Source organism: Sciurus carolinensis, chromosome 4, assembly GCF_902686445.1.
Source record: "Sciurus carolinensis chromosome 4, mSciCar1.2, whole genome shotgun sequence".
Classification (NCBI taxonomy): Eukaryota; Metazoa; Chordata; class Mammalia; order Rodentia; family Sciuridae; genus Sciurus; species Sciurus carolinensis.
In genome coordinates, this window is record NC_062216.1 from 154858624 (window position 1) to 154886523 (window position 27900).

Genomic DNA, 27900 nt, shown 5'->3' on the forward strand with positions numbered 1-27900 from the left:
GAATAAGGCAGGTCTTTTGAAATAACTCAATCAAGGGGAAAAAAATGCTTGTGAGACTTACGGGACACCATTAAGTGAGCAAATACTCACTTTTGTTATGGAAGAAGAAGGGAAGTAGAAAACTCATTTAATGAAATAATTACTGAAAACTTTCTAAAACTTGGGAAAGATATGGACATTCAAATCCAGAAAATTCAAAGGACCCCTAATATCCCTATGACTAAGAATGATTTGATCAAAAATAATCCTCTCTGAGGCATATTATAGTTAGACTATCAAAAACAGGGATTTTTTTTTTTCCAGTGGCATAGAGAATTTGACCCAGGGCCTTGGGCATGCCAGGCAAGTCCTCTACCATGGAGCTGTACCACCAGCACCACAAAGAAGTGTCAAGTCACATATAAGGGAATCCTCTTTAGACTAACAGCAGACTTTTGAGCTGAAACCTTACAGGTCAGGAGAGAATGGAATGATATAAGTCCTGGGGGAAAGAAAAAATCCTGCCAACTGAAAGTACTTTGCCTAGGAAAATTATCCTTCAGAAATTAAGAACAAATGAAGTCTTAAGTAAGCTGAGGGAATTCTTCAGCATTAGACTGGGCCTACAAGAAATGCTTAGGTGAGTCCTCTACTGTTGTAAAAACTCTTCCAACAAAAGCTCAGGACTGGATAGCTTCACTGTCCAGTATTACCACATCTTTAAAGAACTGACACTGATTATATTTTCAAACTGTTCTAAAGAATACAGAAGGAGGGAACCCTTCCAAACTCCTTTTATGAGACTGGGATTACCTGGATACCAAAACTAGATGAGAACATAACCATAAAGAAAACTACAGACCAGTATCCCTGAATCCCTGATGAACATAGATGCAGAAATTCTCAAAAAAAAAAAAAAAAAAAAAAAAAATAGTCCTAGCAAACAAAATGCCCCAACACATTAAAAAGAGTATACACCATAATCAAATGCGATTCATCCTAGGAATACAAGGATAATTCATATACAGATCAATAAATGTAATACATTACATCAACAGAATGAAGGACAAAAGCCATATGATCATCTCAATAGATACTTAAGCATTAGATAAAACAGCATGCCTTCATTATCAAAACCCACAACAAGTTAAGTATAGAAGGAACATACATCAACGCAGTAGAGCCTATATATGACAAACCCACAGTCAATATACTGAATGGGAAAAACTGAAATTGTTTCCACCAAGAATAGGAACATGACAAGGATGTCTGTTTTCACTGCTTTTATTCAATGTAGTGTTGGAAGTATTAGCCAGAGGAATAAAGTAAGAGAAAGAAAAAAAGGGCATTCAAATAGGAAAGACAACTTGATCTATATAAAGAAAATCCTAAAGGTTCCACCCAAACACACTATTAGAACTGACATGAATTCAGTAAGTTTTCAGGATACAGAATCAACATACAAAAATCAACTTTTCTTTTCTTTTTTTCTTTTTTTTTTTTTTTTTCCTTTCTTTAATACTAAGAATTGAATCCAGTGGCATTCTACCATGGAGCTACATCCCCAGCCTTTATTATTTTATTTTCTGTTTTGAGACAGGGTCTCACTCCATTGCCGAGGCTGTCCTCAAATTTGTGATCTTCCTGCTTTAGCCTCCTGAGTAGTTGGGATTACAGATGTGCACCACTACACCTGGGTAATCAGTAACAACTTTATATACCAAGAACAAAAATTCTGAGAGAAATCAAGAAAGAATTTCCGTTCATAATAACTATAAAAATTTAGGAATAAATTTAACCAAGGAAGTGAGTTATTTCTACAATGAAAACTGCAAAACATTGGTGAAAGAAATTAAAGTGGCTACAACACACACACAAATGGAAAGCTATCCCCTATTCTCACACAAATGGAAAGACATCCCATATTCATCGATTGGAAGAATTAATGTTGTTAAAAATGTCCTTATTACCTAAAGCAGTCTTCTTCATAGGAAGTGCAATTCCTATGAAAATACTAATGGCATTCTTCATAGAAATTTAAAAAAACTTATATGGAATCACAAAATACTCCAAATAGCCAAAGCAATCCTAAGCAAAAGGAACAAAGCTGGAGGCCTTACAGTATCCAAATTTCAAAACATATTACAAAGCTGTAGTTACCAAAACAGCATAGTACTGGCATAAAAACAGACACACAGACCAATGAACAGTATAGAGAACCCAGAAATAAATCCACATATTCATAGTGAACTGATTTTCAATGAAGGCAACAAGAACATCAATTGTGGTGGGAGAATAGGACATCTATATGTAGAAAAATGGAATTGGGCCTGTCTCTCACCACATTAAAAAATAAACTCAAAGTGAACCAGAGACTTATGTTAATACTAAAAGAAAACAGGGAAAGTGCTGCAGGATGTTTGTTTTGGTAATAATTTTTTTGAATATGACCCCAAAAGCAGACAACAAAAGCAAAGATAGAAAAATGGGATTTTATCAAACTAAAAGCTTTTTTAAAAAAAAATTAATTTTGTTTTTAATTATAGGTGGACACAATACCTATATTTTATTTTTAGTGGTGCTAAGGATTGAACCCAGGGCTTCACACATGCTTTGTGAGTCCTCTACCACTGAGCCACAACCGTAGCCCTAAAAAGCTTCTTAAAACAGCAGAAACAATCAGCAGAGTGAAGAGACAACCTACAGAAAGGGAGAAATTTATTTGCATACTGTTCACCTGACAAGGGATTAATACCCATAACATGTACAGAATGCAAACAATTCAATGGCAAAAATCCAACTAATCTGATTTAAAAATAGGTAAATAACCTGAATAGTCATTTCTCAAATTAGATATACAAATGGTCAACAAAAAGATATACAAATGGTGACTTTTATGAAAAAGTGGTCAACATCTTTAATCATCAGGGAAATGTAAATCGAAACCACAGTGAACTTAAAATCAACATACTACAGTGATGTAGCCACATCAATGTTTATAGCAGCTCAATTCACAATAGCTAAACTATGGAACCAACCTAGATCCCTTCAACAGATGAATGGATAAAGAAAATGTGTGTGTGTGTGTATATATATATACATATATATATATATGTTAGAATATTACTCAGCTTTAAAGAAGAATGAAATTCTGGCATTTGCTGGTAAGTGGATGGAGTTAGAGAATATCATGCTAAGAGAGATAAGCCAAAGCCACAAAACCAAAGGTTGAATATTTTCTCTGATATATAGAAACTAATTCACAATAAGCAGGAGGAGAGGGAAGAATAGAGTTACTTTATATTAGGTAGACGGGAGTGAAGGGAGGGGAAGGGGCATGGGGAAGGAATGGTAATAGAGTGAAACAGACATTATTACCTCATGTACGTGTATGACTGCATGACTGATGTGATCCTACAACATGTACAGTCAGAAAAATGAGAGATTACACTTTATTTATGTATGATCTGTCAAAATGTATAAATGCATTCTATGTCATGTACAACTAATTAGAACAAATAAAATTAAAAAATTAAAAAATAGGTAGGTAATAAAAATAAATAAAATAAACTGTGTTTTATGAGGAAGTAAAAAAAAAATCAAATTAGGCTGATGCAGATTCTATTTCATTCCAGTCATCTCAGTTCTACATTTTGAATCATAAATAATTTGTTTGCTCTATTTTATTTATTTGTTTATTTGTTTATTTATTTTTTGTGGTGCTGGGGATTGAACCCAGGGCCTTGTGCATGCAAGGCGAGCACTTTACCAACTGAACTATATCCCCAACCCTGTTTTCTTTATTTTTAATATATATTTTAATTGACATAATAATTATATGGGGTGCAGTGTGCTATTTCATTTTTGCTTGGAGCAAAAGAGAAAGTGAGTTACTAATTGGATTTATGGCCATTACTCCCAGAGCAGCCCTCTGCCCTCAATAATCTCGAGAGCAGTTCAGAGAGAATCTTCTTTGCGGAAGATCCAGAAGACTCAGGAGAAAGCTGGTACATCTCTACTCACCCTATAGAAAGTCAGATTGTTATTAAACTGTCCCTGAAGCTGTTATGATTTACATTCACGTTAATGGTTCTCTTTGTAAAGCAGTCCCTTTCATGGGAGCTGCCCTCCTGTTCCTATTGGTTGCATCTAAAATAAATATTACACCATTTCCGAAAAAAACAAAAACAAAAAAACAGTGAGATATTGTCTTAATCCAGTTAGAATGGCTGTTACCAAAATGACTGAAAAATTGATGCTAATGAAGATGAAGGGGAACTTCCTCTCATACACTGTTGGAAGGAATGTAAATTGGTACAGCCATAGAGAAAAAATAGTATGGAGGTTCTTCAAAATGCTAGAAATATAAATGCCATGTGATCCAGCAGTCTCAATACTGGATATATATCCATATAAAATCATTTTGTCAAAGTGTCAATCTGCATTCTCTTCTTTGTTGTAGGATTATTAATAATAGCTAAGATCTGGAATCTACTGACAGACGACTGGCTAAGGAAAATATGGTATATAAATATAATATTATTAAGACACCAAAAAAATGAAATTCTGTCATTGCAGCAACATGGATGGAACTGGAGGACATGTTCAGTGAAATCCCAGGCATAGAAAAACAAATGTGTCCCCTGTTCTCATTGATAAGTAGATTAAAAAGTTCATCTCATATAGGAGTGTACTATGGAAAAGTGGTTTCCTGAACCTGGGAAGGGAGTGTGTGTGTATCAATCAGGGAGGAAGAGGATAGAGAAAGGTTTAAGGAGTATAGGGGTGCAATTGGACAGAATGATTAACTTTTAATATTCTATAGCACAGTAGGATAAGTATGCTTGATGACTGTTTTATCTTTCCAAGTGTCTAGCAGAGAAAGTTTTGAATATTCTCAACACAAAGAAATGATAAATGAAATGGTAGATATGCTAATTACTCTGATCTGATCATTACACATTACATACACACACATATTGAATTGTCATACCATACCCTATAATTATGTACAATTACTGTATATTAGTTAAAAATAAAAAACATGTTAGTAATGTAACCTGAGATTCAGTCAACAGTTTGCTTCTGTAATCTAGCAGCTATTTTTTGAACAAGTTCATTTAACCAGCATTGAATGTTGTGCCAGGTTCAGGGTCAGATGCCCCCAATGCTGAGCAAAGCATGCCTTGGGAGTGGGATGGTATACTAGATGAGAATTCTTTAGTGGCTTTGAACTTTTTTTTCTTTATTTTTTGTGGTACTGTGGATGGAACCCAGGCCTTTGCACATGCTAGGTAAACACTAATGCTGATCTATACCTCTGGACCCCGTGAATGAGTTTGGGAATGCAATACACTTTCATATATGCTGAGTATGGCAGATTTTCAAATTGGTAGGGATTAATATCAATATAAAGTGAAAGGAGTATCTTGTGGAAAAGCCTGCTGGATGATTCTGATGCATCCCCACTAGAGGGAAGACTCTTCATTCTTTCACCTCAATAACCCTCCATCATCTTCCTCTCCCCTTGATAGTCCTTGATTATCTACTTTCTTGGAGGAACTGGAACAGATTACTAGCTGCTCCCTCTTTAATTGTTCATATCTTTTTCCTTGTTCTGCTTCCCTTCTTTGTTAAACTAAAAGTATCTCTGTTTAGCCAAGTATTTTAGCAGCCACTATCAGATGTATGAGGTCATGGAAAGTCAATCGTTTTCTTTCTTTGTCAGCATCATTTGGTTTATGCTTTTGCAGGTTTCCCACCTGTGTGTGTACTTTGTTTTTTTTTTGTTGTTGTTGTTGTTTGTTTATTTAGTTTATAGAAGTAGTGTGCTGTTCAGTTAAAATGCTAGTGTATAATTTTGTCATCAGGTTTTAGTTGTATTTTTTCCCCTCTGTTCTTAGGAGTTTTAAAAAAGTTTTGGAGCTGTGCACTCCTGTAATCCCTGTGGTTCTGGAGGCTGAGGTGGAAGGATCTTGAGTTCAAAGCCAGCCTCAGCAGTTTAGTGAGGCCTTAAGCAACTCAGTGAGACCCTGTCTCTAAATAAAATATAAAAAAGGGCTGAGGATGTGGCTCAGTGGTTGAGCACCCCTGGGTTCAATCCCTGATATCAAAAAAAAAAAAAAAGTTTTTGGAGAGATCAGTCAGGAATTGATATTGAGATTCTTTGTTATTTTTAATAAGCAAATTGATTTTTTTTGATGGAAAAAAACTCACTAGTATGCCAAATGAAAAGTAATATTTTTGCTAGAGCATTCTTTTTTGTTGGAACACCTGAAATTGTGAGTGTTGTGGGAAGCATGGTCACATAGTATTATTATTATATGATTCATTGTGATGTTAACCTAAGTTCAGTCCTAGTTTGATTTTAAACTTGATACTTAAAAAGACCAAATTGGAAAATCCTACCATTTTAGGCATTAAGTGATGACTGAATGAATTGCTAATACTTATATGGTATACTGTCTTCTTTTTATGGACACTAATTTTAATATGTTCTAATCTGAGGTATGAGGAAGGGTAAGCCTAATTTTTCCCCTTATTTGAATTAGCATATTGAAAAAGGAAGTATAACAAAGAATGGAAGAAGAATCATAAACTAGCCATCTATCCTTTTTTTTTTTTAATAATTCAGGAGGTCTTAACACACTGGTGTGGTTTTTTTTTTTTAAAGGAGGCTTAAAATAAGTGTTGTTAGTGATTATTTTTTATTTTTAATTTTTTAAAATTTAGGTCTCTATTGATCTTGGATGACATTTGGGATTCTTGGGTGTTAAAAGCATTTGACAATCAGTGTCAGATTCTTCTTACAACCAGAGACAAGAGTGTTACAGATTCAGTAATGGGTAAGGATTATTAATTTACTTTTTAATACCTTTATTAATAAAGGTACTAAAGTAAAGGTATTCATTATTTAATTCAGTTGCTTCTAAATATGTGGCATACCAGATTACTTACTATGTCTTGCAATTTTGTTGCAGGTCCTAAATATGAAGTCTCCGTGGAGAGTGGCCTTGGAAAAGAAAAAGGACTTGAAATTTTATCCCTTTTTGTTAATATGAAAAAAGCAGATTTGCCAGAACAAGCTCATAGTATTATAAAAGAATGCAAAGGTACAATTATTTATTTTGTGTATGAGAGTGATTATAGGGGTAATGATTGTCCTTTTGTAAATTAAGCTAACAAATGTGACAGTTTTAGCACATGAACATTCTAAAACTCTTCTAGGATATTTAGTATTTTAAGTTCTTCTCTAGTATGTTAAATGGATACATGATATTATGGTACTCCTTTATTCAGTAAAATATTTAACACTTACCCATAGTATGTGTGGAGACTGTATTAGTGAGAAAAGGGAAATGAAGACATGACCTTTACTGACAAAGAGTGAGAAATATAGTAAAAGTCAGATTTAATAACTTCTTTGCTTGGGATTTTATAAAAATAAATATTCAAGTTTGATAAGTAAAAACTGATGTTGTCTACTTAATTTACACTTTCTATTAGCAAAGTTAAACTTTTTGCTTATTCTGAGGAATAAGAGGGAAAAACAACATGTAAACTTAGACTCAATTTTTCCTCCTATACTTTGATAAGACAGATCTCACGCATGCTAAGCAAAGCGCTCTATCACTGAGCCAAAATCCCAGCCCAGGACAGATCACTTCTGACACCAGATATACAGGGATTTTTCTCCATACACCAAGCGAGCAGTCAAGTCTGCAGTATTCACCAACTGGCTATCCCCTAATTTAATTCAGTTGTGACACTGTCTTCCTAGAGATAGATTGCCTCCCCTCGTCCTTCACTTTAGATGGCTGTTGTAAGCCCCAGGTTGTTTAACCTGTGCTTCTGACCCATCAGCTATGACCTGAGGTTCCTGCCACCCCTCCTCAATCTCAGTTAATTTGCTTGAGCAGGTAACAGACTCAGGGAAACATACTGGTCTGTTACAAAGGATACAGATGAAGAGATCCATAGGGCAGGTTTTGAAAAAGGGGTGCAGAGCTTCCATGCCCTCTTAGTGTGACACCCTTAGGAACCTCCATGTGTTCAGCTCTCCTGGAATTTCTCCAAACTCGGCCCTTTTGGGTTTTTAATGGAAACTTTATTGCATAGGAATGATTGAAGAATGAACAGCTGTGTAGAAAGGTGCCTGCACAAAAAGAATATGATCTAATGCTAATAAACTTAGTGGGGAAACCCAGCAAGGCCTGTTGGTGCAGATTCTTGTTTTCTCTGTGACACATTTCTTCCTTCTAGCATAGGGCAGGACCCCTTCTGAAATGGGGATCTAATGATCTATAAGAGAAAGTAGATCAGAGAATTTCTTTACAGCCAGCTCCAAGACAGAAAGGTGGAGATTAGACCCACTTCAGGGAAGAGAAATTCTAGTTTCTGTAGCCTGTCTTGGGGAGAGAGTTAATGAGCTAGGAACATTGGATGAAAACAAAATATATACATTATAATATCATACTCGTTTATTGGATATTTGCATTTTAAGAAATTATACATGGACTCGCTTTTATTTTGTGATATATTTTAACGTTTATTATTTAAAAATTTTTTCTTAGTTGTGCATGTACACAATACCTTTACAATACCTTTATTTTATTTATTTTTGTCTGGTGCTGAGGTTCAAACCCAGTGCCTCACGTGTGCTAGACAAACACTCTACAACTGAGCCACAATCCCAGTCCCTATTTTAACATTTATTTTTAAATTCTCTGTTGAAGCTATTAGCCCTTTGTCACGTTTTTCCAAATTTCCTCCTCAGATTTTTATGCACCTTTTAATTTTATTTGTATAGTTTTTCACATATAGAACTGAAAAATTTTTATAGTCAAATCAGAATCAAGATTATAATGGTTAACAAAGTTTTGAAATTTGTCCTTTTTATACATCTTGAACATTTTCCCTTGTTCAAGCATGGGAAAGTATCTTGAAAAAATTTATCAGTGGTACAATATTGTGATATACCTTAATTTATTCAACTAATTCTCTATTATTGAACATTTTTTGCATTTTTAAAGATTATTCACTATTGTAAATAATGCTGTGATGAATATCCTTCAGTGAAATCTTCAGTGAAATATAATGATTTTCTTAGAACAAATACCTAGAAGTAAAAGAGGAGTTAGAAATGTCTTTAGGGCTTGGATAACATGCAGCGGGAATTGTTACTTAAGACTAAATTGTTTCTTAACTTAGTGGTGATTTTTAAAATAAGGTAGTATTAACACAATTATGTTTTTTTAGGTTCTCCTCTTGTGGTGTCTTTAATTGGTGCACTTTTACGTGATTTTCCTAACCGCTGGGAGTACTACCTCAGGCAACTGCAGAACAAGCAGTTTAAGAGAATAAGGAAATCTTCATCTTATGATTATGAGGCTCTGGATGAAGCCATGTCTATAAGTGTTGAAATGCTCAGAGAAGACATTAAAGATTATTACACAGATCTTTCTATCCTTCAGAAGGATGTTAAGGTGCCTACAAAGGTAATACATAGACCAGCGATCCTCAGCACTGGGTATTTATGACACAGATGGTGGTGGAGGGTACATAAGTCCTCTACTCTTAGTCTCCATCATGGGCTCTCTGTGCATACCAGTCTAGTGAAGCTGGGGGAGGGTCCAACATATTTTTCTCTTTTCTGTGTAGAGAATAGTTGGGCTTCATATGAAATGGAGACCTTTTCTTTTTAATCTTTTTTTTTTTAATTGTTTTTAGGTGTAGATAGACACAATACCTTTATTTCATTTATTGTTATGTGGTGTTGAGGACTGAACCCAGTGCCTCACACCCGCAAGGCAAGCACTGTACCATTGAGCTACAATCCCAGCCCTGAATTGGAGACATTTTTTAAAAAATTATTTTTTTAGTTGTCAATGGATCTTTTATTTTATTTATTTATATGAGACCCATGGCCTCACACATGCCTGGCGCGTTAAGTGGTCTACCACTGAGCCACAACTCCAGTCTGAAATGGAGATATTCTTATTTAGGGATATAAGATAACAGTTTTTTGTGTTAACACTTTGTCTATAGTCCTATTTGATATACTTCTATGGCACATTAATGCTTAAAATGATTCTTAGGTGTTATGTATTCTCTGGGACATGGAAACTGAAGAAGTTGAAGACATACTGCAGGAGTTTGTTAATAAGTCTCTCTTAATCTGTGATCGGAATGGAAAGTCATTTCGTTATTATTTACATGATCTTCAAATAGATTTTCTTACAGAGAAGAATCGCAGCCAACTTCAGGTACTTGTATCTCTGTACATTTAAAAAAAATTTTTTTAATTTGAAATAATTTTAAACTTATAGAAAATTATAGAAGAGTACAGAGAGTTTCTATGTATAAATCTTTACCTATCTTCCCCTAATGTCAATATCTTATGTAACCTTCTTTTTGGGTACTGGATATTGAACCCAAGGGCACTTAACCACTGAGCAACATCCCTAACCCTTCTTTTTATTTTTTATTTTGAGACAGGGTCTTGCTAATTTGCTTAGAGCCTTACTACGTTGCTGAGGCTGGCTTTGAACCTGTGATCCTCCTGCCTTAGCCTCCCAAGCCACTGGGGATTATAAGCTTGCACCACCACACTATGCCCAGCCTTTAATACAATTATTAAAGCCAGAAAATTACCACTGATACACTATTGCTAACTAATCCAGACTTTATTTGAATTTTGTCACCTTTCCCACTAATGTCCTTCCTATGGTCCAGATCCATTTCAGAATCTCATGTTGCATATGATTGTCTTGTTTCCCAAGTCATTTCTCACAAATCTGTGGAAATTCCTTAGTCTTTATCTTGTCACTTTTGAAGACTACTGGCCAGTTTTTTGTATAGTTGTTCCCTAATTTGGTTCTGTCTGATGTTTTCACTAGATTTGAGGTCATATATCTTATAATATGTATAATCAGAAAAATGAGAGATTACACTCCATTTAAGTATGATCTACAAAATGTATAAATGCATTCTGCTGCCATGTACGACAAATTAGAACAAATAAAAAAATTTAAAAAAAGATGTATACTCAGTACATCATATCAGGAGTACTTATAAGTATATGGATAATGTTAGGGTTGAGCATTTGATTAAAGTATTATTTACCTGGTTTCTCTACTGTAGCTATTACTATTTTAACTTTTCTAGGGAAATTGCATTCTTAATAGTGTTGGAAGCTAGAGTTACTGTAATGATAAGGTTGTGAAATTGCTTCTGTCCTCTGAAATGTGTACTTTTTTTTCAGGATCTACATAAGAAGATGATCACTCAGTTTCAGAGGTATTACCAGCTGCATACTCTTTCCCCAGATCAGGAGGACTGCATGTATTGGTACAACTTTCTGGCTTATCACATGGCTAGTGCCAATATGCACAAAGTACGATGACATATTTGAAAATTCTCTTATCTTACTTTACTTTCTCCATGTATGTTTCAAATTTTTTTCTTCATTTATTTCTTAAAATGTTGCTTTCTACTACTATAAAGTTTGAAATTGTGTGTGTGTTTGTGTGTGTGTGTGTCTGTGTGTGTGTGTGTGTGTGTAGCTGAGGATGGAATCTAGGACCTCACACATACTAGGCAAGTGCTCTTCCACTGAGCTACATGCCTAGCCTGAGATTGGAATTTTTACATAGTTAAATGCACCACTTTTTTTCTTTTTTGTATTTTGCTTTGGTATCATGTTTACAAATGTGTTTTGTTCTGTGATTAGAAGTGTGTTTTATTAGTAAAAATAAGATCGTAGCTTACATACGTAATTTTGGTTTTGTTTTTACTGTTTTTTCCTGAACCGAAGGTATCTTAGTAACTCTAGTAAATAAACTACCTAAAAATTGATTCTCTTCTTACTGGTAGTTTTCCTTTGTGGACAGTAAGGATTTGTTTTTAAGCTCTAAGAGAAAATGGAGGCTGGATGTGATGGTGCACACCTATAATCCCAGTTACTCAGGAGACTGAGGCAGGAGGATTGTAAGTTCAAGCCCAGTCCGAGCAATTTAATGAGAACCTATCTCAAAATAAAAAATGAGAAGGGCTGGGGATGTAGCTGCGTGCCCCTGGGTTTAATCCCCAGTGCCCAAAACAAACAAATACCCCTGCAAAACTTGAAACATACCTGTGTGACAGGAATTAGTTTTTTATCATTAACCTTTTTTCTGCTCTTAAAGGTAATGGTTTATTTTCACTGGGAAATTTTAGGAAAACATCTGTAGAAAAGAAAATGAAGATTACAACCATTGCTAATAATTTTGTGTGTAGTTCATTTTGCTACTTAGATATACACACACATTCTTTAGAACCAAAATGGGAATTGTAATAGAAATAACATCTTATGGGCTGGGGAGATAGCTCAGTTGGTAGAGTGCCTGCCTTGCAAGCACAAGGCCCTGGGTTCAATCCCCAGAACCACAAAAAAAAAAAAAAAAAGAAAGAAAGAAAGAAAGAAAATTCAATATATAAGATGTTATTTCTTTTTTTTTTTTTTTTGCGGTGCTGGCGATTGAACCCAGGGCCTTGTGCATGCGAGGCAGGCGCTCTACCAACTGAGCTATATCCCCAGCCCTGAATTTTATTTCTTAATTGTATTTAATAATTATCTTTTCATGTTCTTTATATAGAATGACATTATTTTGTAACACTGTATACTATTTCATTATATAGGTACACTATGATTGGCCAAGTGGTTGAGTGATGGAGTGTTAACTATACTCATCTGATTGTTGTCTTAGGATACATTTCTGGGTTAAATATTGTCTTAGGATACAGATTCTGGGCTAAATGGTGTATAGAGTTTAAATTTGAATCCAGATTGCCAAACTGCTTTCAAGAAGGGTGCTCTCTTTTACATCACTAGGAATAATAAAAGTGTCTATTTCCTTTTTTTTTTTTTTTTTTTTTTTTTTTTTTTTGGTACCGGGGATTGAACACAGGGGCACTGGACCTCTGAGCCATATCCCCAGCTCTGTTTTATATTTTTTTTAGAGACAGGGTCTCACTGACTTGCTTAATGCCTTGAAATTGCTGAGGTTGTCTTTGAACTTGCAATCCTCCTGCTTCAGCCTCCAAAGCCTCTGGGATTACAGGCATGTACCACTGTGCCCAACCTGTCTATTTCCTTTGATTTCAGCTGATATTCTTATGATTCCTTTAGTCTTTTAAAACCTATTGAAAGTGGTAATTTCTTTGTTTCACTTTGATCACTGGAGAAATTTTGGCTACAGATATGTTTTATTTTGTGAATATTTGTTCTTTTTATTTACCTATTTTTTCTGTTGGAATATTTTAAAATTTTTTTATTACAATTTTCTATAAAGGATAATTTATTAAGCCATCTTCTTTTATATATGTTGCAAATAAATACTTTTCCTGATTTATTTTTTCCTAAATTTTACTTGTATTGCTTTCTACTATATTGAAGATTTGAATTTTTTCATTTATTTTTTTTTTTTTTTATATTTATTTATTTATTTATTTATTTATTTATTTTTTATTTATTTTTTTTACGTTTACATAGGGTAATGATGTTTATTATATTTTTCCCCTCCACCCCACCCCTCCCACCCCTCCCACCCCTCCCACCCCTCTTTTCCCTCTACACAGTCCTTCTTTCCTTCATTCTTACTGCTGAATTTTTTCATTTAATGCACTTGGGTTTTTTTTTTTTTTTTTTTGTATTTTGCTTTGATGTCATCATTATAAAGATTTTCCTTCACCCCAAGGTTACATAATTATTTACCCAAATCTTTTCGTATGGGTTTTCTCTTTTCTATTTTAATCTTTAGCCCAACTGAAATTTATTTTGATTTTAAGATGTGAGGCCCATTTTATATTTCTTTGAAACTATTGATGTGTTTCTTTTCACTAGCTTCCTTTTGTTAAGTTTCTCTCAGTTGTGTTAGGATAGTGATGTTATACTTAAAATTCTTTGACCTTTTTGACAGTATTGCCAACCTCATTTCCTTTCTTTTCTTTTTTTTTTTTAAAGGAACTTTGTGCTTTAATGTTTTCCCTGGATTGGATTAAGGCCAAAACAGAACTTGTAGGCCCTGCTCATCTGATTCATGAATTTGTGGAATATAGGCATATATTGGATGAAAAGGTATGTATTAGTATGAAAAGTTTGTGTTGAGAGTACATCTCATTTTGACATTTAATTCTAGGTTTAATGGTGGGGATGAGCAGAATAGAATAGTTGAATAAACATCATTTTCCTTGCTTTGACCTTTTATCGTTCTAAGTAATTTGCTTCCTAGCCCACTGGGAATGTAGATAGGATTGAAGTTTGAAAGTTGGGAAAGTAAGGTTTTCAGTATTTTTTCCAAAAAAAAAAAAGGGTTAAGAAATGTGTCTGATAATGAGATTTTTTACTCTGTGTTTAAAAATCAGAAGAGGATCACTATGTATTTGTTACTTAATGGTCAGCTATTAAATTTTAGTTCATATAGAGAATATTTTATTTAAGTCTTTAAAGTGACAAGATCACAGAAACAGAAAAATGTCAGATCTTGGCTCTGGTTATGTTTCTAAGAGATTTCAGTTTATTCATAGGATTGTGCAGTCTGTGAGAATTTTCAGGAGTTTTTATCATTAAATGGACACCTTCTTGGACGACAGCCATTTCCTAATATTGTACAACTGGGTCTCTGTGAACCAGAAACTTCAGAAGTTTATCAGCAAGCAAAGCTGCGGGCCAAGCAGGAGGTCGATAACGGGATGCTTTACCTGGAGTGGATGTAAGTAGGTTAGGGGAGAAACCAAAGGGAGTGGACTGCTAACCATGTCATTATTTTTCTGGTAGTGAATAAGTTCACTCCAGGAGGATTTAACGACTTTGGAAAGAACTGGAACTTTTAATAAGCATTCTTACTTAGTGAAAAGTTCCAGAGAAGTAAGCATAGGAGAAAATTATTTTATTCTTAGTGCATCCATAGAAATAGCTGCCTGATAGGCATTTTGACAGTTCATCCTATTAATTCCTGAGGCTTGACTTATCATAATCTGGAGTAGTGGTGAAGAACATGGGCATTGGAGCCACAGACTTGGGTTTGAATCTTGGTGCTGAAACCTAGTAGTTTGTGATTTTAAACAAGTTACAGGTTACTTTCTCATATGTAAAATGGAGATAACAATTCTTTGAGGTAAATGCTGTTTTGTGAAAAATTAATTGAGTTAATGACTGCAAAGTAATTTGTACTTTGCCTTGAACACATAACTCTTATTAAATGTCCACTGGATCCTGATTCCTCTACCTCTTAACCCATTATGTCTCATACATTATGGGACATCTGTAAAAACTTAAATTGAGCAATTTTAGATGTGTATTATAAAATTTTATAGGTGGTTAATACATATGATGATTGGGCATGATGTTTTTAAGAAGGCTGTAACTTTTCATCAGTTAGTATAAAGGAAAAGAAAACTTCTATCTACTTAATGCTGTTATATTCTGTCTTCAGAATAACCTTGTAAGGTAAATATTAATTGTTCGGTTTTGCAAATGAAAAAATTGAGGTACAGACAGGTTGAGACTTGACTAAGTTTTGTGGCAGTCTGAATGGGATGTAAGTCCTGGTCTGTCTAGCTTTATTTTCCATGTATTTCCATGATCCATGCTTCTCTTATAGCTGGAAATAACAAACATGAGTTGTTGTCTTTTCACATGTATAATTTATGTCTAAATTGAACTCCAGGTTGGTATCTGTGATTTTTATGACCCTGGCTCTCTTTTCAAATAAATCATAGGTGATTCTCTTGGTTCAGGGTAATTCAACAAACATTTGATTTTCTCTACTATGCTAAGCACTATAACTAGGGGTTCATGCTTTCTTCAATGAGTTCACAATCTAATAGTGAAGAAAGAAGTATATTACAATATAATGTGATAAATGCAGCAAGTAGGTATTAAAATAGAGATAGGATTGATGAGTAATTAATTTGGATGAGTGAGGAATATCTGAGTTAGTTTAAAATTTTGTTTTAGCTAAAATTTAATTTTAAATTTAAATTTGGTTGGGTTTTAAACTAATATATTTCCTGATTAAAATAAAAATTATACAGGTGTAAGATGAAAAGTCAAAAACTTCTTTCCCTCCCCTACCTTCCCACTTCCCAGAATTAATCATTCTTTAACATTTTCTTCACAAGAGGTCTCATTCCATCAAGAGGAAGTGAAAGAAGGGAAGCAGCCCTCCTAACTTACTGAAACTACATTAGATCTGTTAGTATTCTAAAGTACTCCTTCATCATCCCCCATCTCCCATAGTAGTCTGTATATTCTGTATTTTAGAATAGTTAGGAGGTTAAAATAAGACCCTGAGTGAAGGAAGGCCAATAGAGTAGAGGAAGAGGACTAGGGGCAGGGAAGAGGAGAGGGAGAAGTACTGGAAACTACAATGGAGCAAATGGTTATATGCATTTATGAATATGCCAGATTGAACCCTACTATATGCATTACTGTAATGCACTAATAAAAACTTAAAAAAATAAGACTATGACTGTAGACTGCCAGGCTTGAATTGCAGCTCTGCTAGTGATTAGCTGTGTAATTAGGGGAAAGTTATTCAACTTCTCTTGCCTAAGAGTGCCATTTTATATCATTAAAGGCCTGTGTGTATATAGTGACAAACACATAGTGCTTAGAGCAGGACCTAATTCATAGGAATTGCTTAATAAGCAATAGCATTAAGAATAGCATTTAGCATTTTGCCTGCTCCACATAGTTGGTATTCAATAAAGATTTATAGAAGATTGAATGAATTCCTGTTTGGTTAATAGCTTCAATGGAATCTTAATACTTTGTCTTATCAAACTGGCAGAGGTTTATTAGTTCTTGTTCTCATATGAATTGTTGAGGTTTTTTGTTTGTTTGTTTTGGTATTTCCTACTGATTCTTTTTCCCGTTGCATCAACCGCATTTCAACCTAACATTTTCTCGTAGTCATTTATATTTTATACCTGGGTTTAAACAGGCTGTAATCAAAGAATGCTTAATTTCAGTACTAGAAAACTATTTGTTTATTGTAGAAAAGTTTGGATTATTGTAAACTTAAATTTAATTGAGTTTTAGTTTTTAAAGCAATCATTTGTGTACTCATTTATTATTTATCTAATACTTTTTAGTCCTCTACTGTATGCCTGTCTTTGTAAAGGTCACACTCTGAGCTTTGGAGAATTGAATAAATTGATCCAGGGAAAATACTATATTCTTAATCAGATTCTCTTAACTTTTCTAGGTTCTCATCACCCTATCCTTATACTTGTTTTATCACTTTTAGTAAGTGTAATACTTTCTATGCAGGATCTTAGACTGATTTTACCTCTGTGTTCTTTTATCATTTGTTCTGTATTGTACATGATTAATTTTTTTGAAGAATTATAACAGTGATATCCTTTTGTGTCAATTGCAGTTCATAGTGGTTATTATTATTTCCTTTACATACAAGGATATGGAACTTATGTTGAATTATTTGCCTAATTCCACACACCTATAAAGTGAGGTTGCCCTTTGGGTTTAACTCCTAACCTTTGTCTCCAAATTATCATAGTACTTTTTAACATATTTACTTGTACCCAAAGTGACTGGTGTGTATATAGGTGAAATTCTGACATTACTCCAGTACTATCTGTGGCTTTAAGTACACATTCCTTTCCATTACCCTTTAGCCTGTGAGCAACAATATAATAGCTATACTAGTGGAATAGTTGGTATTATGTAGCTTTAGATACAAAGAAAATGACATTGCTGCCTCTTTTTTCCTCTACGTCTGAGTAATTGTAGTTAGAGAAAAGCATCATCATAATGGTGGGTATAGTGTCATGCTTTTGTTAGGAAATGAACTTCATTTTGTAATGGTTTCTTGAATTTTAAGTGATTGAGGCTTTTCAGAATTATGCTTACATAATGTTTAGCTGCATGTGTTATTAGTATATCAAAAGAAAATAGAAAAAGACATCTGATTAACTAGATTTCCTTCAACTCAGTGACATTCGTAACACATGACAGGTTGCCATGAAACAGAGTAATATTCCTCTTAAAATTTCACTTTTGTTGGATTGTCTTTTCTTTAGGTGATCTGTGGTTTTATTTGCATGTTAATAATTTAAGAATTTTATATTTTAGGAAATATAACCATGTTAAAAGATAATTTCTCATTATAAAAGAAGTAGTTCTTTCACTCTCACTTACTGGATTTCTGTTCATTTTTCCTTGTATTTAGAAACAAAAAAACCATCAAGAATCTCTCCCGCTTAGTTGTCCGCCCCCATACAGATGCTGTTTACCACGCGTGCTTTTCTGAGGATGGCCAGAGAATAGCTTCTTGTGGAGCTGATAAAACCTTACAGGTAAAACAAATCCCTTGAGACAAGTTGACAAAAGCATATACCCAATCCTATGCAGAGTAGAATATGTGTAACTACCAAAATTAAAGAAAATTACAACTTAGAAAGAGTGGAGAAATCCAACTCTTGTGGGTACTGGGAATTGACCCTAGCACCTTGCACACACTAGGCAAGTGCTCTACCACAGAGCTTCATTCCCAGCCCTCTTTATTTTGAGACAAGGTCTCATTAAGTTGCCCAGGCTGTCCAGAACTTGAGATCTTTCTTTCTTAGCTTTCTGAGTAGCTGGGATCATAGGCGCGTGCCATCACCATGCCTAGCTCTCCTGAATATTTTATGAAAGTTTTCTCTAGAGATTTTAAAGATATAGTTACATGTTCACATAATTGTAAACTTGCCACATGACAAAGAAGAATCTTCTTCCCTGTCAGTTATCTGCCATCCATTTGCTGCCTGCAAGTAATGAGGAAATGATAATTGTTAAAAGACATAAGGACTTAATAGGGTAGTGGATAGGACTCTGATGAAAAAATAGTGATTGAATAACTATTTTATTAAAGGTTTAGAAATAGGTTTCTGACTGTAAGTAATAATTGGACTAGATTATTTCTGTTAACATTTGTGCTCTATCTGTTCATTTTGAAGGAAACAGGATTAAATTAGTTAAAACTTTTTATAATAATTTTGGTCTTTCCAAAGTAAGGACTGCTGCCTTCTTTCTATAGTACCTGATACTAATTTTGGTTTCTGAGGTCCAGGAAAAGAGCATATTGAATCAAATATGTTTTATTTGATTGTTAGGAATTTGCCAAAATGGTCACAAGAATTGAAGCTATATTCAGCCCCTTCTTTTTATTGATACTAATCAACATGTAACAATGGATAGTTTTCTGTTTATGTGAAGACTTAAAAATTCTGACAGAAATTCTGATTTTTGTAATGATTTTGCTAAAGTTCATTTCTGTTTTTGCAAATAACAGTGATTAAAATCTTTTAAAGAAAGATTTTTATTAAAAGTGATAAGTAATTTATAGTAAACATTTAAAAAAATTTTTTTAGTTGTAGGTAGACACAATACCTTTATTTAATATATTTATTTATGGTGCTGAGCATCAAACCCAGTGTCTCATTTGTGCTAAGTGAGCGCTCGATACCGCTGAGCCACAACCCCAGCCCCTATAGTAAAGATTTTATTGTTGCTTGTATAGGTGTTCAAAGCTGAAACAGGAGAGAAACTTTTAGAAATCAAAGCTCATGAGGATGAAGTACTTTGTTGTGCATTCTCTACGGATGACAAATTTATAGCAACCTGCTCAGTGGATAAAAAAGTAAAGGTAGGAAAATATTTTCCTCTTGAGTTGTAATCACTACAAAATTAATTTTTTTTTTCTGTAAAAGGGTAGAGTAAGTAAAGGATCCTTGCTTGTTGATCACTAACTTGATTCATTATAAATTGACACTGTATGAAAATTCTTTATTTTAAAGCATGAGCAAAAATGCTTACGTTGATCAGCCTGCTGTATATACCAGGCAGTGGGGAAAAGTAATTATAGATTAATGAATTTCCTTCCATTAATAGGCAGGTGTATGGATTAAATGTCAGTTGAAATCTTTGAGTGCATTGTGATTAAGAGTATTATTGCACAAAATTATTATCTGAGATCAGATTCCTGTCATAAAATACATAATTTGTTTAATGCAACCCAATTTTTTTTTTAACCTGTATGCTCTGGCTTATTTATTCATTGCAAAACCATGTGGGTGAACAAACTAACAGGTTACTGGTCTAAAAAAACAAACAAGACAAAAAAGAGGATGATTTTTACTTGTTAATTATTCTTTTTTGTCTCTATTTCCTAAATTTGGCTTTTAGCTAGAGTATTTATTTAAAACAGAATGTAAGAGAAACAGAAGACTTAGGGGAGACCTCACTTCAGGCTTTTTTCAGGGGAGTTTTGGAATACCGAATCTGCCTAGGTGAGGTGGGCAAGAGAATTGGCTTGGGAGTTTTCCTGGAGTTTTTATTGACATGAAGAAGTTGTGGAATGTCCAGATTAAAATTGAGGCCATGGAAAAAAACCTGCTTCTTGATAGATTAGAATTAGTGACTTTACAACTAAGAGTTAATTCACTCTTGTAGCCTCCAGACTGAGTCAGACTTGGCCACACTGAGCAGTTCCAAACTCAGAACTACATGGAATAAATGGAAATAATACTGAGTTTCTGTTCTCAGAACTTAAAATATAAAACAAGGGGCAGGAATATTCTTCAAATAGCTTCAAAATAAATAAGATACATTCTTTGGACCTCTGGGATTCTAATGAATACTTTGAGGGAATGCTATGGGAGGGAACATGAGTATCTCTGAAAAGACAATGTTTTAGTGAAGATTTATTAGGACATTTTTTTCTTTCATTTGCTTAGTTGTCTTACCCAGTGAGTAGAATGATGAGTACACTTTACTGCAGGACTTACTGCACACTTCCTTATAGTACATTATCAGTTTTTCACTACAGCTTGCAAAGTAAGTATTGATCTGACTTTACAGAGGAGGAAATAGATTCAAAGATGAAGTCATTTGCCCAAGTTTGCATTAAATAATAATAGCAGGATTGATAGCTAGGTTTCTCTCAGATTTTCAAGTCTTTATTTACTGAGAATTCAGTTGTTTTTTCTATCCTTTTTTTTTTTTTTTTTTTTTTTGGTGACGCTCAGACACAAACCCAGGGCCTTGTGCATGTTAGGCAAGTACTCTTCCACTGAATAACATCCGGCCCCATGTCTTTACTATTGATGTGGTACCTTGGAGTCTGTACTTACCATGTCCGTGATCTGATGTGATAAGTTGAATTATGTAAAACATGTGTAAGTGTCCCCATTTTATAAGGAGAGAACTGAGATGCAGTTAAGGTAAGGGCTCAGTGGGCCATACAGAGCCAATCTTGAACTTAACACCTCTGATCTGAAGTCTATTATGCTATCCCCTTTATAGCACTTCTCTGCTGCTGTCATTCATATGAACATGGGGAATACCCCATTTTCCTAAGATTCCATTTATGCTATAGAAAGATATGTGTAGTCTTACAGGCAATTTTAGCAAAAATTAAATACATAAACCATTGAGACAGGTATTGCCAGGTTTTAGAGAAAGGGTAGTATTCATTAGTATCATGTCTGGTGGGAAAATCTGTTATGACAAGACAGCATCTGTACAGTGCCTCATATTGTTTTGTTTTTCTGTTTTCCTTTGAAACTAAGGGATATCTATGAATTTTAGTTTTTAAATTCTCTTTAGATTTGGAATTCTGTGACTGGGGAACTAGTCCACACCTATGATGAGCACGCAGAGCAAGTCAATTGTTGCCATTTCACCAACAAGAGTCATCCCCCTCTCTTAGCCACTGGGTCAAGTGATTTTTTCCTCAAAGTAAGTATGGATATTGAGAATTATGTACACAAATTTTATAGGCTTAGGAATATCTTATTTGATTTTCTCATGTATTGTATTATTGGCACTTTTATTGTTACAGTGATAAAAACTGACGTTAGCTTCAGCCATACACAAAAAGAGATATTAGCTTATATAACTGAAAAGTCTAGAAGGAGCAAGGATTCAGGCGTAGTTGATTTCAGATGTTTAAGCTATATTCCAAGATTCTAACTCCTCTTCATCTCTAGGCTCTGGCTGCCTTTTTGTTGGTTCAGTCATGCTGTGTTGGTGCCTTGCAGTTCCTAATTACAGAGGAAAAGAAATCTGCCCTTGTACAGATACCTTTGATTTAGTTTTAGAGAAGACCTAGTTAATCCTGTTTCATGCTCATTGCCATATGACCTCAGGATGGAATCCTGGATTTTCTAATGGTCATAAGTGAGCCCACATGAGATGGGGTTGGCTCCATTTGAATCATAACTGGAGCTCTATTCAAAAGGACAATTGTTCCAATCAAATATAAATTAATAGACAAGTGAAAGGAAGTTTAGTAGAGGAAGGAGAAATGGAGAGGGGAGGAGGAACAGGAGGGAAGAAGGAGAAGAAAAAGGTAGGGATCATGAACTGAAATCAATTCCATGCATGTATGAGTTCATTGGGATGAACCCAGCTACTATGTATAATGATAAAACTCTAATTAAAAAAAATGCTTGGATACTTGATCTTAGGATTAAATAAATTATACACATTTGAAGCCAAGGGGGATCCAGAGATTGTTTAGTTCCATCTTTCCTTTTGCAGATGTTTAGAAAAGTTCATGCCATTTATTCATGGATGTGTTTCTTGTCAGCCACTGGCAGAACTGGGATTTGAAGGAAGCATTTTTGCCTGTTTGACAAATTTCGTTATATTTCTAAGAAATCAAGTGACAACTCATTTTCATGCATATATTTTTATGTGCTTCCTCACCCACCATCTTCTTTGTCTGGAAACCCTTAACACTAGGAAATTATTAAACTAGTCTGAATTAAATATTGTTAATTTACTAATGAAGAAATGAAAACTAAAACTGAAGGAAAAAATATCCTATTGCTGAGAGTTAAGCTTTGGTACTAGATTTATCAATGTTACTTTATCGTAAAGACTAGGAATAAATAAAATTGAAAGCTGTGTCTCAAAAAAAAAAAACTTATGTTAACTGATGTCTAAAAAAAAGATTCTATTTTCAGAAGGAGAATGGGGGAAAGGTGATGGTAGAAAAACAAAACAAAACAAAACTAAAACCAAAAATATTTATTCATCCTATATATATTTGCTAATGTTAGTAATTATAAATTATGAAAGATTGTATCTTTTTTCCCTATAAGAGGATAAAGTTGGCTACATTTCATTTTACCCAGAAAGATCTGCCAGTTTCTTTTGGATTATTTTTTGATTTTGCTTTTAACTTTTCTTCCTAGTGCTATACCATTTTTGCAATGGGAAATCATATTTTTGGGAGGGGTGGGTTATATACTTTTCAGTTTAGAAAATCTCAGGCTCTGTTTTGACATTTAAATAAATGATTTATTTATTTTTTTCTTTTTTAGAAAATATTGAAATTACTGCTGAAAATTGCCTTCCTCCCTTTTAGGAAACAAAATTCTTATTTATTTTTCTCGCAAAGAAAATTTACACAGATTAGGCATGGTGGTGCACACCTGTAATCCCAGTAATTTGGGAGACTAAGGCAAGAGGATCCTAAGTTTGAGGCCAGCCTCAGCAATTTAGCAAGGCCTTAGGCAACTTAGCAAGACCCTGTCTCAAAATAAAGAAGGTTGGGGATGTAGCTTAGTGATAGGAGGTACTATCCTATCATGCGTGAAGCCCCAGGTTCAATCCCAAATACTGCAAAAAAGAAAAAAATTATTTCATAGTGGTAACTCACTATTACTCAGAAAACCTTTGCTCTATTTGAATAAATTACCCTCTAGAAAGATAATAAATCTATTATGCTGTATATGACTTGTTTTTGGTGTTTCTTTTTAATATTTTGTAGGTTGAGGAAGTTTACCTCATTTAAATATTTAAATACAGATAGAAGTCTCTACCATGTGGGAGGGGGTTTTGCTTCTTAAATTAAGAAGCAGTTTTAAGATCTGGCATATCATGCCTGCATTACCATACAATCAGAAAGCACTTTCTGTGATTCCAAATTGAGAAGCCAATGAAAATTTGTAAACATGAGGCTGTCTCCTTGTAACTTGCCTCATCTGAAGAATTGGTTTTACCAGAACTAGGATTAAGGAGCCAAGGAAGGAGGTGAACATGAGGAACAGAAACCTCACTTATTGATTATTTCCAAAGAATTTCTATCAAGATTAACTTTTGGGATGAATTACTTCTTTCCCTGGGTTTAATCTAGTTGGTACAATACACCAGAGATGAATGTAGTCCCTTTCATCTTTCATTTAAAATATTTTTCAAACATACCTAAAGGAGAAAATATAATAAGGAATCTCTGTGGTATCCATTATTTAGCTACAACAATTATAAACAAAATGAGGTTTTTGCCAATCTTATTTTATAAATGCCTCTACCCTTCTTTTTGGCTAGAGTATTTTACAGCAAATCCTGGATATGTGATTTCATTCAAAATATTTCAGCATGAGCCTTGGGGATCTAAACATTAGTGCTTGGCCATTATTAAACCTACTATAAAAAGCTATAGTTTTGTAATATGCCTGATCTGTGTTCACTTTCCCTAGCAGTCTCAAACACATCTTTCCACTAGAGGCTTGTTGGAATCAGAATCTGAACAGACTTGGCACTTGACACTTGATTGTTCTGTCTGTTAAGCTTCGTTTATTCTGTAAAAGTTCCCTTCCCCCTTTTGCCCTTTCTTGTGCCTTTGTTTTGATAGAGAAATTGAGTTATTTGTCTTGTGGAATATATTACATTCTAGATATGGTTGATAGCTTCCTGAAGTTGTTATTTGACTACTTCTAAACCCTGTATTTACTGTATTACATATAGTAAAGGTGCTTTGAATTTTTTGAATAATTTTTTAGAATGTTAATAGCTTTTAGCCTGGTTACTAGTTTCAAGATTTGAGAGATCTTAGAAATGATCATTTTTATAACCGAACATTAAAAAAATATGGGGGCAATTGTATTACACCACTTAGTATATTCTACCTTTTTATAACCAAAATAACTTGATTCTAAACCATTCATTTAAAATAAGCAGTAATTATTTAATTATTTAAAGCTCAGACTAAAAGCCTATGTCAGTTTTCAAGTCCCTTAGTCGATTAGATGTTGATCTAAAGGCTGCCCTGTTGTTTATCATAAGTTTATCTTTGATACCTCTGTGGTACTATGAATTGAACATCATTCTGTAAAACAAGCTCAAGTGGAAGGGTAGGAAGAAATTTGTATGATTTCTGACTTCTCCTCATTCAGTACTAGTTTTTAAAATTTATCTTTTATCTTTCTCAAATAGCTTTGGGATTTGAATCAAAAAGAATGTCGAAATACCATGTTTGGCCATACAAATTCAGTCAGTCACTGTAGATTTTCACCAGATGATGAGCTTTTGGCCAGTTGTTCAGCTGATGGAACATTAAAGGTAAACTTTTGTACATTATTAAAATGGGTTATAATTTTATGGAAAGTCTTGCAGTTAGTCAGGTTTCCAAAACTGTAACGGAATACCTATGATAAACAACTTATAAGGAGGAAAAAGGAAAGGTTCATTTGGATCTTGGTTTCTGAGGTTTCAGTCTATGGTTGCTTGACTGTTTGGACCTATGGTTAGGTAGTATATATAATGGGAGGGAGCCTGTGGTGGAGAAAGGTGCTCACCTCATGGCAGGCAGGAAGGAAAGAGAGAGATAAGGGGGAGGTCTCAATATCCCTTTTAAGGGTACACCCCCAATGACCTAACTTCTTTCCACTAGGCCCTACGTCTTAAGGGTTCCACCACCTCCAGTAGCATGACAGGCTGGGGATTAAGCCTTCAACTCAAGCTTTTGGGGGACATTCAAGATCCAAACTATAGTACTATTTTTCATGTTTCTATAGAAAGAGTTTCTTCCTTCAATTTTCAGGAGCATATTTAATATAACTAATTATTTGTCATAATTATTTATGAATGATTTACATCCTAATGTTTAAAATTCATATAGTTTGAATTCTTAAATTTTAAGCATATATTTCTAAAAAACATTCACTATTTTGAGATCTATAGGGTAGGGTCAGGTTTGTAAGGGGCTGCTTTTATTTGTCATTTATTTCTTCTACTTCTTGTGTTAACATTTTCCTGTTTTTGAGCAGTCATATAGGGGAATTATAATAATAAGATGTTAGGACACATCTTATTTAGCCTCCTGAAATTTACATTCCTAAGAACCCCGAATTTTTCCTCTTTAAATCACTACCTTCTAAAATAAAATCCTAATTCCAGTATTTTACTTCTGTCTCCATTGTCACTTTTGTCTCCTGTTTATTGATTGTCCTTTCTTTGGTCTTAAGTACAGACCCATTTTTGACCATTTCGGGATATATTTTCCCTTCTGTTCTATAGTATTGGCTCTGGTTCAGGCATTGTCCTCTCCTGTCGATAGTAGCCTTCTGATGCACTCAGTCTCTCTACTTATCTAAGTACAGAGCTGCTAGCATGGCTCGCTTGTAGTTCTTCACCTTCCGTCCTCTGCCACCTTCCTTCCTGTTCAATTTATTTCTTCCAGCCCCTATACATTAGTTATCTGTTCTGGGCCTGGTAACTTTTGGTGCACATTTCATCTTCTGTTCATTTGTGTATTTCATAGTCTTTATATAAGTTCCTGTAGTCTTTCTTGGCCCTTTTTTTTTTTTGCCTCCAATTCACTTGTCATATTTTTGTTTTAATTTATTTTTATTGTAAACAAATAGGATACATCTTGTTTTTCTATTTGTACATGAATTAGAGGTATACCATTTGTGTAATCATACATTTACATAGGGTAATGGTGTTTGATTCATTCTGTTATTTTTTCCTTCCCCCCACCCCTCCCACCCCTCTTTTCCCTATGTACAGTCTCTTCTTCCTCCATTCTTGCCTCCCTTCCACCCCCCATTATGTATCATCATCCGCTTATCAGCGAGATCATTTGTCCTTTGGTTTTTTGAGATTGGCTTATATCACTTAGCATGATATTCTCCAGTTTCATCCATTTGCCTGAAAATGCCATAATTTATTATTCTTTATGACTGGAGTAATATTCCACAGTTTCTTTATCTCTTTGTCGCCTGCCCTGTCTGAGGGTCCGGGGACTCGAACTGTGGTCCTTGCGTGTGCTAGGTGAGCGCTCTCCCAAAGGAGCTATCTCTTCAGCTCCCATAGTTTCTTTATCCATTCATCAATTAAAGGACATCTAGGTTGGTTCCACAATCGGGCTATTGTGAATTGAGCAGCTATGAACATTGATGTTACTGCACCTCTGTAGTATGCTGATTTTAAGTCCTTTGGGTATAGGCCAAGGAGTGGAATAGCTGGGTCAAATGGTGGGTCTATTCCAAGTTTTCTAAGGAGTCTCCACACTGCTTTCCAGAGTGGCTGCACTAATTTGCAACCTCACCAGCAATGTATGAGTGTACCTTTCTCCCCACATCCTCGCCAACACCTGTTGTTGCTTGTATTCTTGATAATCGCCATTCTAATTAGGGTGAGATGGAATCTTAGTGTAGTTTTGATTAGCATTTCTCTTATTACTAAAGATGGTGAACATTTTTTCATATATCTGTTGATTGCTTGTAGATCTTCTTCTGTAAAGTGTCTGTTCATTTCCTTAGCCCATTTGTTGATTGGGTTATTTGTATTCTTGGTGGAGTTTTTGAGTTCTTTATATATTCTGGAAATGAGTGCTCTATCTGAAGTATGAGTGGCAAAGATTTTCTCCCATTCTGTAGGCTCTCTCTTCACATTGCTGATAGTTTCCTTCACTGAGAGAAAGCTTTTTAGTTTGAATCTATCCCAGTTATTGGTTCTTGCTTTTATTTCTTGTGCTATGGGAGTCCTGTTAAGGAAGTCTGATCCTAAGCCAACATGTTGAAGATTCAGACCTACTTTTTCTTCTATAAGATGCAGAGTCTCTAGTCTGATTTCAAGGTCCT

General features: G+C 34.5%; 1 protein-coding gene across 8 annotated transcripts in view; it reads left to right on the forward strand.

Moving 5' to 3' along the window:
* Apaf1 (apoptotic peptidase activating factor 1) overlaps positions 1 to 27900 on the forward strand; it is a 90283-nt gene that overhangs the window by 15665 nt on the left and 46718 nt on the right. For all 8 annotated transcript variants that reach the window (XR_007108253.1, XR_007108254.1, XM_047548790.1 and 5 more), the window contains 11 exons: positions 6712 to 6824; positions 6960 to 7091; positions 9238 to 9476; positions 10077 to 10244; positions 11243 to 11374; positions 13982 to 14095; positions 14545 to 14729; positions 18213 to 18339; positions 19545 to 19670; positions 21632 to 21763; positions 25250 to 25375. Coding sequence is in view for 6 of the 8 variants with exons in the window: in XM_047548790.1 (XP_047404746.1) it covers positions 6712 to 6824; positions 6960 to 7091; positions 9238 to 9476; positions 10077 to 10244; positions 11243 to 11374; positions 13982 to 14095; positions 14545 to 14729; positions 18213 to 18339; positions 19545 to 19670; positions 21632 to 21763; positions 25250 to 25375 (1594 nt within the window). In the remaining 2 variants the exon portion in view is untranslated. The remainder of the gene's footprint in view (positions 1 to 6711; positions 6825 to 6959; positions 7092 to 9237; positions 9477 to 10076; positions 10245 to 11242; positions 11375 to 13981; positions 14096 to 14544; positions 14730 to 18212; positions 18340 to 19544; positions 19671 to 21631; positions 21764 to 25249; positions 25376 to 27900) is intronic.